This window comes from Mustela lutreola, chromosome 2 (assembly GCF_030435805.1).
Source record: "Mustela lutreola isolate mMusLut2 chromosome 2, mMusLut2.pri, whole genome shotgun sequence".
NCBI classification, from domain to species: Eukaryota; Metazoa; Chordata; class Mammalia; order Carnivora; family Mustelidae; genus Mustela; species Mustela lutreola.
In genome coordinates this window covers 223692426-223707055 of record NC_081291.1, presented here as the reverse complement: position 1 = coordinate 223707055, position 14630 = coordinate 223692426, and the positions used below count along the sequence as shown (strand labels likewise).

General features: G+C 63.0%; 2 protein-coding genes across 3 annotated transcripts in view; both read left to right on the top strand.

Moving 5' to 3' along the window:
• Positions 1-499: 499 nt before the first annotated feature.
• SUMO3 (small ubiquitin like modifier 3) lies at positions 500-12132 on the top strand. Its single transcript, XM_059164929.1, has 4 exons — positions 500-658; positions 5508-5636; positions 9116-9187; positions 10860-12132. Exons 1-4 carry the CDS (start codon positions 638-640, stop codon positions 10935-10937), a joined length of 300 nt encoding a protein of 99 aa, XP_059020912.1. The 5' UTR covers positions 500-637; the 3' UTR covers positions 10938-12132.
• A 1649-nt stretch (positions 12133-13781) lies between these two features.
• UBE2G2 (ubiquitin conjugating enzyme E2 G2) overlaps positions 13782-14630 on the top strand; it is a 32727-nt gene continuing 31878 nt past the window's right edge. The window contains exon 1 of one of the 2 annotated variants that reach the window (XM_059164926.1): positions 13782-13937. In XM_059164926.1, coding sequence (XP_059020909.1) covers positions 13895-13937 — 43 coding nt within the window. In that variant the 5' untranslated portion in view covers positions 13782-13894. The remainder of the gene's footprint in view (positions 13938-14630) is intronic. The other variant, XM_059164927.1, reaches the window with a different exon arrangement.

The window sequence follows — 14630 nt, the reverse complement described above, 5'->3', positions numbered from 1 at the left end:
CGCCACCCCTTTGGTGTCCGGAGCAGCTCCCCCACTGCCGTGGGGTCCCTTGGTGCCATCACCACCCCACTTCCCGTGCGCACTCCTGGGCCCCTCGGTGCCCTGTGCACCCCCTGAATATTTGGCCTCCCCCCGCCCCCGGGGCCCTTTGGTGTCCTGAGCGCCCCCTGGCACAGCATTTGGCCTCCCCACCCTGCACCCGGGGCCCTCCGTGCCTTGAACACCCCCGTGTATATCTGCCCGCCCCCCGCCCCAGGCCGTTCGGTGTCCTGAGCGCCCCCGGGGTCGCTTGACGCCCTAAGCACACCCGCCTTCCGTGTGCGCCCCCGGGCCCCTCGCTGCCCCGAGCGCCCCCGCTGTCAGGCCCACCGGATGGCGCCGTCCCGCCCCGTGACGCATTTCCAACCACCAGGAACCTCTGCCCACACGAGCGCGCGCCCGACACCTCGGGGGCGCGCGCATCGTGCACGCGCGCCGCCACGTGACCTCACGGCAGCCAACCGGCGCGCAGGGATTTGGGGGGCAAAGCGCGGCCCCGCGAGCAGTTGCGGCGGGAGAGCGGCGGGCGGAGAGCGTGACTCGCCCGCTCCGGCGCTGCCTGCTTCCCCGCCGCCGCCTCCCGCCGCCGCGCGCAGCCATGTCCGAGGAGAAGCCCAAGGTAAGGGTCGGCGGGTGCGAGCCGGAGCCCCGGGGTCGGCCCGCGCCCGCGCCGTCGCTGCCGACCCCCACCCCGGGCCGACCCGGGCCGGCCCGCCCCGGGCGCCCTCCGCGACCTCGGGGTGCCGGGGCTAGGCGGCGTCCGCGGGGCTTCCCCGCGCCCTGGGCCTCCCGCCCCTGCCCCGCACCCCGCTCCCTGCTCCCCTCCCCCTCCGGCCCGGCTCCGCCCCGCGGCGCGCCCCGCCCCGCCCCGGCTCCGGCCCCGCCCCATCCAGGCTCCGCCCCCCGCGGTGCGCCTCGCCCCACCCAGGCTCCGCCCGACGCCTCGGGTCCCGCCCCTCGGCCAAGTCCCGCCCCTCGGCCAAGCCCCGCCCCGCCGCTCCCGGGAGCCCCGCCGGGGCGGACGTAGGACGCAGCGCTGTCGGGACGCGACTCTTGGAGGGCGCGGGCGGGGCAGCCCCTGCCCGGACCCTCCCCGTCGGGGCGCTTCCTGCCGGAACCCGCCGTCTCCGGGACCCCCTGGCCACCTCCGGAGTCACCCACCCTCTACCCGCACCAGCCCTGCGCTGGGACCCGTCCCCGGCCTCGCCCTTGCCCGCTCCGTCCGGTTCCCCCCGGGCCGCGCCTCTCCCAGACCTCCTCGCGGGGACCTTCCCGCCCCTGCGTCCCCCGCCCCCGCGGGCCGCGTTTCCCCCGGCGGCGTCCGCGCGCCCCGCTCTGCCCTCGCAGGGCGCCGACAGGGTGCACGCCGGGTCCCCGCCGGAGCCTCCCACAGCCGGGCCTGCTGCGCCCCCGGTGTCCGCGCGGCTCCCCGCCCGCGTCATCCGGTGGGCGCCGCGTCCGCCAGTCATCGCGCCCCACCGCGGTCCTCCGGGTGTGCGCCACCGCCCCGGGACATCTTCCGTGCGCGCTCGTGCCTCCCCGTCGCCCCCGCGTCTGTTGCTCCGGTGCGCGCCCCTCCCCATCCGTCCCGTGGCATCCTCCAGTGCGCGCCCCCCTTTACCCATCCGGTTCTCCAGTGTGCGCCCCTCGCCCCACATCACCTGCCCCTCGCTGCGCTTCTGGTGTCCAGGTCAGCGCCCCCCCCGCCCCGCCCCTTCCCCATCGTGTCCTCCGGGTTTGTGCTCCTCCATCCTTTCTGGCTCCCTGGTCTGGGTTTCTACAGAGTGGACAGTGTAGGTGCTGTGGTGGTTCTTAGCGAAGTGTGAGTTACGGTAACTGCTTTCGTCGAAAACAAGCGTTTGAGGCTGTCGGTCTGCACTGTTGGTGTCCATCGCTTTTGCCCAAGCGGAGCATCCGTTGAGGTGGGTGCTTCCTGCCTAGGCTTCTTCTGATCCCGGAGTCCCTGCCCCTCTGGGCCTCGGTGCACACAGCAGGCAGGGCTGGGGTGCAGCGGATCCTTCTGGAGCCCAGGGCCCTGCCCCTCTCCAGGCCTTGTGCAGGCTGGCCCCTTGCCCGCTGGGATTTCAGAGAAGGCCGGGCTCCAGAGCCGCTGCCTTGTGGCATAGGCAGGTGAAGCTGTGTTTGCTTTTTGCCAGCCCGGCCTCTTACTCTAATTTCCCATCTTGGGTCCATGGCTTGCCAGGGGCAAATAGAAACGCCTTTAGGGCTTTTTCCCTGGCTTCCTCTCACTAAAGTTCCAGTACCGTGGCACAGCTCCAGCCCTCAGACTTCGCAGCTATGTGGCCAGCTTCCCTGTGCCGCGTCAGGATAACCTCGTTTGCGTTACTTCTGAACCGAGGAAGGCCTGTGCTTTCCAGGCCGGGAGAGAGGATGGGGGTGCACTTGCGGGCCATCGTGGTGCTGGGAAGAAGACCGGGGGGTCAGCTGGGAAAACAGTGTCTGCCTCCTTTGGATAGCTGACGCAGGGGGTGACCTTGGTGATTTGTGGTCATTGTTTCTTTTTTTCTTTTACTGCTGGCTTACTAGGAATTCACCAGGGGTCGGAGACAGGCCGTTGGTTCTTGGTGTCCTTCCCTCAGGGAGAGTGGTTTGTGATGTACTCTGCCGGCACCAGCCTGAAGTGCCCTCCCTGATTTTGCTGCCTTCCTGCACTGGCCTGCAGCCGCTGCCCTGTGTGTCTGTTTGCTCTGTGTTCTAGTCCCCATGTCTGTCTTGACACTTTCATCTCTTTCCGTTAAAAAAGCACATGCATCCTCCGTACTCATGCGAAAGAACGGAGTTGGCCCCCTACCTCACACCGTATACAAAAAGCAGTTCAGATGGATCAGGGACCGAGACGTAAGACCCAAGGCAAGGAAACTCTTAGGAGAGACTGTAGGACAGCGGACTTCACAGAGATTTCCGGGATAAGAAACCAGAGCACCAGCCACAAGGGGAAGAGCAACCCGACTCCTCGAGAATGAGGCATTTTGTGCATCAAGAGACACCGTCCCCGGAATCAGCAGCCGCCCGCAGAGGAGGAGATGTTTGCAAATCACCGGTCTGATCACAGATTAATATCCAGAATACAGAGTGCACTCCTCAAACTCAAGAGCAAAAAAGAACTTTATTCAGACATGGACAAAGCTCTCCAGCAGACAGCTCTCCAGACGAAGGTACACGAATGGCCACTGAGCCCGTCAGCTACACTCAGAGTCACGAATGGAGAAGTGCGAATCAGAACTTCGGGGGTGGCTGCTCTCCGAAGTCAGACCCAGCCCCCGGTGAGCCTGTGCACGGCCGGCACGTCCCGTGTGCAGTCACAGCAGAGTGAGTGTGGGTGTTCCTACAAGATTTAACAATAGAATCACCATACGGAGCCACGATCCTCCTGGGTATTTGCCCCAAAGAACGGAAAGCGGGGTCTCCAAAAGTTACTTGTCCCCCCCAAGTTCATGGCAGCATTATTCATAACAGCTACGACATGGAAGTAACCCAGGGGTCCGCGGACGGATGAATACAGAGGAACGGGCATGGGAAACGTGGCCCCCCATGTGGCGGAAGGACGTCAGCACGGGCCCCTGCGGCCCTGGGCTTGAACCTCGAGGACGTCGTGCCAAGTGAAATAAGCCCGTCCCAAAGGACAAACACTGTGTGATCCACTCGCGTGAGATGCCCAGAGGGGATGGAATCACAGAGACAGAGAATGGGGCACTGGGTGGAGGGGAGTTAGGGTTCAGTGGCACAGAGTCCCAGTCCTGCCGCGAGAATAGGGTTAGAGGTGGGTGCGGTGAAGGTTGGAGGACGGCAGGTCTGCGTGTAATACCAGCCAGCAGCCGTTAGATGGCAGATTTTAGGTTACATGTATATATATATATATATTTATATTTTTTTTAATTTATGTGGCAGAGGGAGAGAGAACACAGCAGGGGGAGCGGCGGGCAAAGGGAGAGGGAGAAGCAGGCCCTCCGCTGAGCAGGGAACCTAACGCGGGGCTCGATCCCTGGACCCCAGGATCATGACCTGAGCCGAAGGCAGGCACTTCACCACCTGAGCCACGCAGGTGGTGACACAAAAAAATTGAAAAAAAAAAAAAAAAAAGGTCTTATCTCTAAATGGATGTAAGTGTGGTGGCCTGGGTTGGATCCTGGAAGAGAGAAAGGCCGTTGGCGGGAAACCTGCGGAGATGTCAGAGAAGTGTGCGTTCCCTTGCCAGTGCGGCCGCGAGCTCTGGGCTCCCAGGGGCACAGACGGAGAGTGGCGCCGGGGGCGTTCACGCGAGGGAAGCCTGGCGAGGGGCGCGCGCAGTTCCAGCTCTGGTCTGGCTGCTCCTTTTCTGTAAATGTACAATCATTCCAAAATTAAACCTTTGTTCGAAAAAAAAAAAAAGCCCGACAAATGCACCCTTCATGTCTGGGGGATCTGTGCGCAGCTCCGCCCTGGCCGCGGGCCAGTGAGCACCCCATGTGCAGGGCCCGGTTGGCCACGGCGGCGCCTCTGTTCCAGAGAGGGAGGGTATCGGGGTGTCCGCATGCCTGCCCTGGCCCAGGCCACAGCGCGCCCCAGCTGGTCCGCCTTCAGTGGCGCTGCTGGAGTTCTGCCTTGGGGGCTGCTGCTTGCCCAGCCCTACAGTCCGTGGGAGCCCAGGCGCAGGGCCCTGCGGGAGGAAGGGGGAGGCAGCCGCGGGGGCGGGACAGATGGGTCCCCGTCCTGCAGGATGCGCAGGAGCAAGACGGGCGTGTGTGAGGACAGGGGGCGGGAACACCGTTCACAGCAGACTTGATTTTCAAAGGGTCCCGGGCCAGCTTTCTCATTTTGTTCAAAATAAAGGACTCCTGTCTTCCCAGATCGTGCCGGAGTAGGGAGATGTGAGTAGTGAGATCTTTCAGGAGGGAGCAGAGATGCAGCTTTCAGTCCTGCCAGTTCGGTCGGGAGGAATCAGAGTTGCTTCTTAGGAGGGATCTCCGTCTCCCCTGCCGCACTGGCCCTGGCCTCAGGCGCAGCAGTCTGCATGGGCTCCTCCGGCTGGGCCCTGTGCCTGCAGGATCCCCGTAGGCACGCTGGAGAGAGGTGCGGCCCGTGGGGTGACCCCGCCCCCCCAACAGGGCCGCTGCCCTCGAGCTCGTGTCGTGGGCGGTGCTTGTCTCATTTGTCCCCGAGGTCCGTGGAAGCGCGCACGCGCTGGGATGTTGGAAGAGTCCTGCTACAGCGAAGATGGGTTGTGGGTTTTTCCCAGCGTCATTAAGCAGATTCTGTCCTTTGAGCTCATAACCCGTGAATTCTATCGACTTGTGTAGCGTTGGGAGCGTCCTGTGTCGAGACGAAGCGGTTGTGCGAAGGACTCGGGGCTGCCAGAGACGGATGAGCTGCTCCTAAGGCCTTCCACCCAGCAGGTCCCGCCCGCGGCCCGTGGGCAGGGTGGCCGTGCGGGGGCCGGTGCTGAGACGCGGTCTCGTGTGTGCTTGCAGGAGGGCGTGAAGACCGAGAACGACCACATAAACCTCAAGGTGGCCGGGCAGGATGGCTCCGTGGTGCAGTTCAAAATCAAGAGGCACACCCCGCTGAGCAAGCTGATGAAGGCGTACTGCGAGAGGCAGGTGCGTCCTCCGCGCTGTGCCCCCGGGGCTCCCATCCTGAGCCGTGGCTCTGCGACAGCAGGCAGTGCCCGCTGCCCCGGGCTTCGCTGTCCTGGATGCACGTGTGCATGTGTGCTCGAGTGCATGTGTGTGCACGAGTGTGTGCACGAGTGCATGTGTGTGCACGAGGGTATTCCTGGAAGCGTGTGCACGCGAGCGGAATGCATAAATGCATGTGCACGTGTGTGTGAGTGTGCATGAGCACGGCATATACGTGTGCGAGCGTGCGTGTGTGAGTGTGTGCGTGTGCGTGAGTGAATGGGGTGCACGAGCACAGTCCTGGAAGCGTGTGCACAAGTCTGTGTGTGCGCACAAGTGTGTGCACAAGTGTGCGAGTGCATGTGGTGCATGTGTCTGTGCACGGCGCGCTCACCCCTCGCTGGCTGTGTCCTTCTGCTCCTGTTGGTGTCTCATCAGGTGGCGGGTCAGGCCTGTCCGCAGCCGGGTCCCACTGCCGGCTTCCCCCCACAGTCAGGCGTGTGTGGCCGTGTCCTTCAGGGCACAGTGGCAGAGTCGTGGACGCGCGTGCTTCGTTGTTACTTCTGGCCGTGGCTGGAGTGTGTGCGTGCAGACACCGCCCTGCTCACGGTCGGGTTTGCGGAGAACCCTTCATTCCTCCCTTGGCTTAGCGGCACCGCAGCCGTGGGCCGGGTCTCCAGCGCCCTCCCGCAGTGACCGCCTGGCCCTCTACGGTTGGTGCTGCCGCCACCGGCCCACACATGTCGCTGTTTTGAACCTCACAGTCTTCGGTTCTCATTCACACACAGGGACCTGAGACCCTCCACATCCCTCCCTGTGGGGGCTTGTGTCCACATCGCTCTGCGGTGCAGGGTGCGGCTCCTGGACCAGGTCCTGCCCGGCCTTCTCTCCATGATGCCCTGGTCCTCTTAGCGGGAGGCAGCCTGTGTCTGCACGCTCTGGAAGTCCTGCTGGCCTGTTCCCGTTCTTGGCTCTGCCGGCGGTGGCCTTGGGACCTGTCACTACACGAAACACTAGAGGCCCGCAGTGCGCTGTCCTCGTGTCCCTCCCCACCTTCCAGAGCTGGTTTCAGAGGCCGTCCCTGCAGGGGGTTTTCTGGGTGATCATGGTGAACGCGTCACCTGTATTGTCCACCCGCTGCCCGGGGGCCCGTCCTGCAGTCCCCGCCGCCTGTCCCTCCCTTCCTGCCCCGCTGCCCTGGTGGCTGGGCCGTCCTCGCAGAGCCCCCTCAGAACCCTTCTGGAGATGGTTCTGGCCGCCATCCTCTGTATTTTCTGGATTAATCTTCCTCTGGGCAGAGCATGTCTTCCGGCATCTTGCTGTGGGAGGTTTACAAAACGCAGCGTCTTTGAGACAGTGTGTGTCTGAGGTGACCGGCTTTTCCTAAACCTCAGCGCGTCTCCGTTGGCTGCACGTTCTCACCATGTCGTCTTCTCCCAGTGTTGGTGTAGCAAGTGCAGCGACGTTCCGGTTCTCAGTCCTTTGATGTAACTTTGCTCTTTTCTGAGAGATTTTAAGACCTAATTCTGTGTCCTGAAACATCACTGTCACGGCTCTGAAGGGCATGATTGTGCCGTTCCCTTTCCTGATGCATTTTTTCTCTTTCTTTCTTTATCGGACAGACAGAGATCACAAGCAGGCAGAGAGAGGGGGAGGCAGGCTCCGTGCTGAGCAGAGAGCCCGACATGGGACTCGATCCCAGGACCCTGAGATCATGACCTGAGCCGAAGGCAGAGGCTCAACCCACTGAGCCACGCAGGCTACCCTATGCTTTTTTCCCATTTCTTTTTCCTTTTCCTTTTGTTTTGAGAGTAATCAGTACACCAGTCGTGGGCTTGAGCTCGTCACCCTGAGATCAGGAGTCGCGGGCTTCACTGTGGAGCCGGCCAGGTGCCCCTCCGTGTAGAAACGTGTTTTTGGTTCAGGAAACGTGGCTGACGTTGGTTCTTTGAGGACAGTGCCCTCTCCCGTCCTGTCCCCTGTGTTCGGGACGCCCCTGCGTCTTGGAGCTCCCTGCTCTGGACCGGTCACTCAGGAGCGTTTCTGCCCACTGGCTTCGGGCTTGGTGCTTGATGCCGTTGGTTTTCTTCCTGGGAGGTTCTTCTAACTTCGTGCTCCCATCTGACTTGGGCTGGCCAGCCTCTGCCGTGATTTCTAATTTCCAAACGCGCTTCCTTCTCCCTTGATGTCTGAGGGTTGCTTTTTCCCAGCAGTGACTGTCTCTAGAATTTCCAGAGTCTGTGTCCTCTGGGCCCTCCCTGCCTGTGCCTGCAGACCCGTTCCTTCCTCGCTGGTCGGAGGCCTGCACATCTGAGGCTTTCCGTCTCCAAGTCTGTGGTTAGCTGCTCATATCTGTGAGTGAGGCCCAAAGGCTGACGAAAAGCCACCTGCACAGAGCCCACAAGCCCCGGTGGGGTGGCCTGCCAGCATTGGGGAGGGCGCGGGGAGGAGTGTGCCTTGCAGGTGTCATAACCTGTGAGTCATTAAATTTCCCGGAAGCGGACTTCCCAGCCTCCTGTCTGCGTCCTGGGCGTGCAGCTGGACGGGCAGCTGGGGCTCGGCTGGTGGCTGGCCTCCACGCTGGCTGCTGTCACTTGTCCCTGGTGTCTTGAGCCCAGGGCTCAGAGCCCATCTCTCCGGAAGGTAGACCTTTTCCCTGGGGAATGGCAGTGCCTGGCCGCTTGGGGCAGGGGGCCCCCAGGTTGGGGGTCTGGAGGGACCTTTCCTGCACCAGTTTTCAGGCACTGCTGGAGCGTCAGCTGTGAGCAGCTTGAGTCTCTGGGGGCTCGAGTCCTGTTGCCCCCCTCCACACCTGACCTTGGGGTCTAGTATCCGTGGCCATGCAGCGCCTGGCGGGTGGCCATGTCTGCTTCTGCTGGTCCCTCTCTTCTCCTGTACTCTGTGTCCCTGTGCTTCATGCCTTGGGTTTTGGGTCAGATCTTTTCAGGAGGGAGCAGAGATGCAGCTTTCAGTCCTGCCTGTTCGGGTGGGAGGAATCAGAGTTGCTTCTTAGGAGGGGTCTCGGTTGCCCCCGCCGCACTGGCCCTGGCCTCGGGCGCAGCAGTCTGCGTGGGCTCCTCCGGCTGGGCCCTGCAGTCGGCCTGCTTCCCGCCTACACACAGCCCTGTGACCCGGGTCTCACTGCCTCGGGTCACAGTGCCTCACTTTCTCTCTGGGACCTTCTTAAAGGTGGTGGCGCCAGCAGTGTGAACTTCTGGTCGCTTTTGGGGGGAAGTGGGGGCCAGCCCCCACAGGGCGCGACCCCGGGGGCTGGAAGGTGTGAGAGCCGGGTCTCCGTGCTGCGCATCCCACAGTGTGTGGTAGGCCCGCCGGCCTGTTTTATAATCACGCGGGTCACAAGGCTGTATGTTCTCAATTCTGATGTTTTGAGATAAATGTTTTCTTTTCTGGAATTAACGTGTCCCCTGGAAGCACGAACGGTAACTGGTGTTTCTTTTCAGGGCTTGTCAATGAGGCAGATCCGGTTCAGGTTTGACGGGCAGCCGATCAACGAGACAGACACCCCTGCGCAGGTAGGAAAGCCGGCGGGAGCACTGGGCTGTGGGGGTGGGGGGCTCCCGTCTCCGCCGTGCCACGGAGGGGGGCGCTGGTCTGAGTGCTACTGGGCGGCCTCACGCACGATACGTGACGTTTCTTAATGATTTTAATCAGTTATATAAGTTTTAAATTTGGGGTTCACTTTCCAGAGGAGACAAGTTGGACGCCGTCCCCCCGTGCTGGTGGATGGGGCGGAGGACGGGGTACCGGCGCCCGCACCCCTGCCCCCTCTCCCAGCGCCCACGCCTCGTCCAGGGCGCCGGACTGGCAACTCCATGGCTGGCCCGATCCTTGTGCCCTTCCAGTGCACCGGCGCGACCGGTGCAGACGGCATCGCCCATCGTGCGGGCTCGCTCCCCGGGGCCCACCGCGCCCCTCCCCTGGCCGCACAGCACACTGCAGTGGGAGGGCTTTGGGCCTGGAGAGGGCGCTGAGGTTGGGCTGCTGCTGCTGCCGCCAGCTGGGTGACCCTGTGATCTAGAGCCCTGACCGTCTCGGAGCCTCCCTCTTCTCTGTGAGGCGAGAGGATACCCGTTCGGTCCTGGGTTGTGAGAACAGGCGGATGGGGCCACGGGACAGGACCGCCGAGCGACGGGCCGCGGGTGCCACTCCAGGAGCTCTCGCTCCACTCACCTGGGGTGCTGGGTTGTGGGGGGCTCCTGCGGGCTGGGGGTGTTGGGGGGGCACCTTGTCCTGCCTGCCTGTCATTCTGGCTGCTGCTGGGGCCTGAGCTGGGGAGAGGCCCTGCTGCCCCAGCCCCGCACCTCTGTCCTTGGGAAAGCGTCCCGGGGGAGCATCGGTGCTTCCAGCCTCCGCAGACTCTGAATGGGGGAGGTCGGGGTAAGCGTGTGAGCACCCCGTGCCAGGAGAGAAGAGCTGGCGGCAGGACGCGTCTGCTCCAGCAGCCCCTCCTTGTGGGATGTGGCTTTGTTTGGGGTCCGTGGGCGTGACCTGCACCCGCTCGTTAGATGCTCCTGAGTGGGATGGGGTGGGGGGGTCACGGGGGTCAAAGCTCGAGACCCTTGTTTATTTTGTAATGAGATTTACTTTTCTTTCTGAAGACTCCATTTTTAAAAAAAATTATTTATTTTATTTATTTGACATAGAGAAGGAGAGAGAGATCACAAGTTGGCAGAGAGGCAGGCAGAGAGAGAGGGAAACAGGCTCCCCGCTGAGCAGAGAGCCCGATGTGTGGGACTCGATTTCAGGACCCTGGGATCATGACTTGAGCTGAAGGCAGACACTTAACCCACGGAGCCACCCAGGCGCCCCTGAAACTTCATTATTTTTAAGCGATCTGTATACACAGTGGGGGGCTTGAACTTCAACCCCGAGATCACACGCCCCATTCCCTACTGACTGAGCCAGGCCTGTGCCCCCTTCGTTAGGCTTAGTTTTTCTAAGTCCTTAGGTTTGAACATCTTTTGTGAGTTCTGTGGGGGGAGGCTTGGGGGATGAGTAGGGCTCACGGGACGTCCACAGCCGGGCATCTGTCCCCGTGTGACGCGCACAGGTGTGGTCAGGCTGGATGGTGTCCTCCGAGGGGAGGAAGCGCGCGCGGTGAGCCTGTGTATTTGCCTGGGAGGGTCGGCATTCCTGGGACAGCGAGGAAACTAACGCTCTCCCCTCTCACTGCACCCCCGGCAGCTGGAGATGGAGGACGAAGACACCATCGATGTGTTCCAGCAGCAGACGGGAGGCTCGCCCGAGAGCGGCTGCGTCTAAGGGCGCCCCGTCTACAGGGACTGTCCCCACTGTGTCATCGTCCTTGTGTCTGCTGTCGAATAGTGAACCAGAGACCGTGCCCATCACAAAGGAGTCTGGGGAAACCCAAGGACGGTCACCAAAACTACTTCCCTCTCTTGACATTTGGCGAGGGCAACTCAGAACTGTCTGCAGGGGGAGCCCACGGCTGGAATTGGGCCGGTCGCACTTGTCTTTGTTGGGGTGAAATGTGTTCGGAGGGGCTTGGGGTTTGTTTTTGCTTTCATTTTTGTCCTTTCCCTTCAGTTTTGCCCCCCGACTTGTGGTCTGAATGTCCACTTGTAGTCGAGGTGGGGACCTGCCCGCAGGGCTCGGCCTCCCCACCCCACTGCTTGTTGGAGAGCTCACAGCACCGCGGCGGGGGCACTGCTGTTGGGCAAGTTTGGGGGCAGCTTGGGGAAGGGAGATAAACTTTCCCTCTTTTGTGTAGGCACAGGTTTTTTAAGTGCTGCGAAGTACTGCGTTTCAGGATACGGTGAAGTTGAAGGGAAGATACTGAAATGCTTTTTAAAAGGTGAAAAGGAAAATAAGCAGGTCCTTTGGCAACATGGCCCTGGGCGTGGGCACCCACTGCCTGGTGCCTGGGGCCACAGAGATAGGCCTTTCCCCTTCCTAGAGAAGAAAGCCACCCCCACGGGTCTCCCTTGGTCATAGGGCCCTGGCCTCACTTTTCTCTCCTCGGAGTAATTATGGTCTCTCAAAAAAGCAGGTTTCAGTATTGCTGGGTATGCGCTTGTTTTCATGTGAAAGACCTGCTCCCGCGTGTGTTATCCACGAAGCCCGCGGAAAGGTGACTCCATGTCACCCTGACGGACGTGGGCTGTGCTGCTTTCCAAATAGGTGTGGGACTTAAGCTTTAGTACGTGATCTAGGTTCTGTGAGGTTTTGGGATCTACACCAATTAAACGGATAGTTTTCCTCCTGTCTTTGTGTATGGACCCACTGCTGCCCTGTTCCAGTCACCACGCGTGACCGTGACTGTCGTCTCTTGCTTGCCTGAAATCTCGCTGAAGGGGTTTGCATTTCCTTTGTGTCCTGCTCTTTGGGTGTTGGGCGGGGGGGTGGTCTGCTGGCTCTGTTCTGTTCGTTCACCGATTTGTACATTATTTGTTGTCCTTTGCTACTGTAAACAGTAAATATAGTTTGATATTCTGTCTCCAGGCTTGTAATAAGTACTGCCTTTGGCCTTGGGCCATACTGTCACAGTGTCCCATCTGTATAGACCATTCAGAGAGGCCACTGGCATTTTCAGGCTAGTTGAAGGGGAGTGTTCACCTGACGGTCACCCTCTGCGCCCTGGCAGGTCACACATGGCAGTCCTGGCTGTCCCCCTCCTTCCTCACGAGCTCTCCCAGCCTGTGGCTGGGAACTAGTACCGTGACCCTTTTCCTCTCCAGAGCATCATCTGGATGGCTGGGGACAGAAGTTTGGGCTTCTCAAGGTTGGTGTTTGAAGACCCGTCCTCTGTGCGGTGCGTGGCCTCCCCATCTGAGAAGCTAGTGTTGGCGTACATTCTGTGTGCTTCTACCCTAAAATATGCACGCGTGGGAGGTGTTTGCATTGACAAAATTCACTCAGTTCAGCATTCGTGGACTGCCACGCTCGGGCACTAATGCTGCTCCACAAGTGAACAAGACGGAAACTGCTTGCCCTTGTGGAACGTGTTTTCTGGGTGCAGGAGGCAGACAGTAACCAGCAGTTCCTAGTGATGCTTGAGTTCGGTACAGGACGTTCCCCAGTCACTTCTACACAGGAGTGTAGGATGTGGGTAGGACATGCATGCTGTGGACGCAACAACTTTTTTTTTTTTTTTTTAAGATTTATTGAGAGAGGGGGAGGGAGCCCAGGCAGGGGGAGAAGCAGAGTCAGAGGGAGAAGCAGGCTCCCCCGGAGCAGGGGATCCTGGGATCGTGACCTGGGCCGTGACCAGTGGAGCCACCAGACCCTGAAACTTCTTTTCTAAGGTTTAAGGTGTGTGCATCTTCGCGCGGCAGAGCCACAACATACGAAGTCCGCTCACTTTCTTAGTCGTTCGGAATGGGGCTGCGCAGCACGGCAGGGTCGGCGCAGGACAGCGGGCCCACTGGGACCGAGCGCCACGCTGAGAAAGGACTCCTTCACCCCGGGGCCCATCACACAGCGGGGGGGGGGGAGCCGGAGGGCAGCGGTCGGGTCACGCGGCTGTGCGCCCTCTCTCTCCCCGGCGCCCGCGGAGCACGGCCGTCCGCGACCTGTCGGACCCGCAGACCCGAAGCTCTCCGCTGACGGCATCTGGGCCCGAACGTCGCCCCGCAACGGCTCTTGCCACGCGCGCTTGCCCTGCGGGCGCGGCCCTCGGTGCCCATCCCCGCCACGGGGTCACCTGTGCAAGGACCCCCGCCCGATGCGGTCTCCGCCCGCCCCCGCCCCGCCCGCCGGGCTCCGCGCCCGCCTTGTCCCCGGCCCGCCCCGTCCCCGGCCCCGGCCCGCCCCGTCCCCGGCCGCCGTCCTCCGCGCGCGGCCCCCGGGCGGCCCCTCCCGAGGCCCGGCCAGTGTGATGCAACAGGCGGCCGCCACCCCGTCCGCGGGCGCCGCGGCTCCGGGCTTTCCGGGACACCGGCCGACGGGAGGCGGGGCGCCGCTCGCGACCCGGACCCCCAGAGCGGCCGAGGCGCGGGCCGAAGCCGGGGACCCGCGACCGCGACGCCCGGGCGCCCCCGACGCCGCCCCTGCGCCGCCGCCCCCGGCACCCCCGGCACCCCCGGCACCCCCGGCACCCCCGGCACCCCCGGCACCCCCGGCACCCCCGGCACTGCGCAGGCGCGCGCCGCGCCCCGGAAGGGATTCCGGCCGCGGCGGCGACCCGGAAGCAGCCCGCGGCGGGCGGGAGGGGCCCGCGCTGAGGAGGCGAGGCCGGACGCGCGGCTGTCGCCGGGACGATGGCGGGGACGGCGCTCAAGAGGCTGATGGCGGAGTACAAACGTGCGTGCGGGCCGCGCCGCCTCCCGCCCCGCCCGGCCCGCGGCCCCGACCCCGACCCCGGCCCCGACCCCGGCCCCGACCCCGACCCCGCGGCCCTGCCCCTCCTCCGGCCCCGGTTCCCGGCTGTGGCCCGGCGGCTGCGCGCGGGCGGAGCTGGGGCGACGGGCAGGTAGGGGACGGCCGAGCCCCGGAGTCACGCCGCCCGTTGGCCACCGCGAGCGCGGGTTCCGGTCCCGTAAGTGGCGGGCGGCGGCCGGGTCTCCGCGTCGTCCTGGGCCGGCGCCGCCCGCCGCGCTCGGTGAGCGTCGCTGCAGGAGTGGACTTTGGGGCGCTGCGTCCGTCGGCGGGTGCGCGTGTCCGTGTCCGTGTCCGCGCGCGTCCGTGTCCGTGTCTGCGCGTGTCCGTGTGTGTGTCCGGGTCCATGTCCGTGTCCGTGTCTGTGTCGGTGTTGGCGTCCGTGTCTGCGTGTGTCCGTGTCTGCGTGTGTCTCTGTCCGTGTGCGTGTGTCTGCGTCCGTGTCTGCGTCCGTGTCCGTGTCCGTGTCCATGTCTGCGTGTGTCCGCGTCTGTGTCCGCATCTGCGTGTGTCCGCGTCTCTGTCAGGGTCCGTGTTACTGTCAGTGTCAGCGTCCACGTCAGCGTCTGCGCCTGGCTCCTGTCGTGCGGAGCCCTGCACCCGCGCCACGGGGGAGCC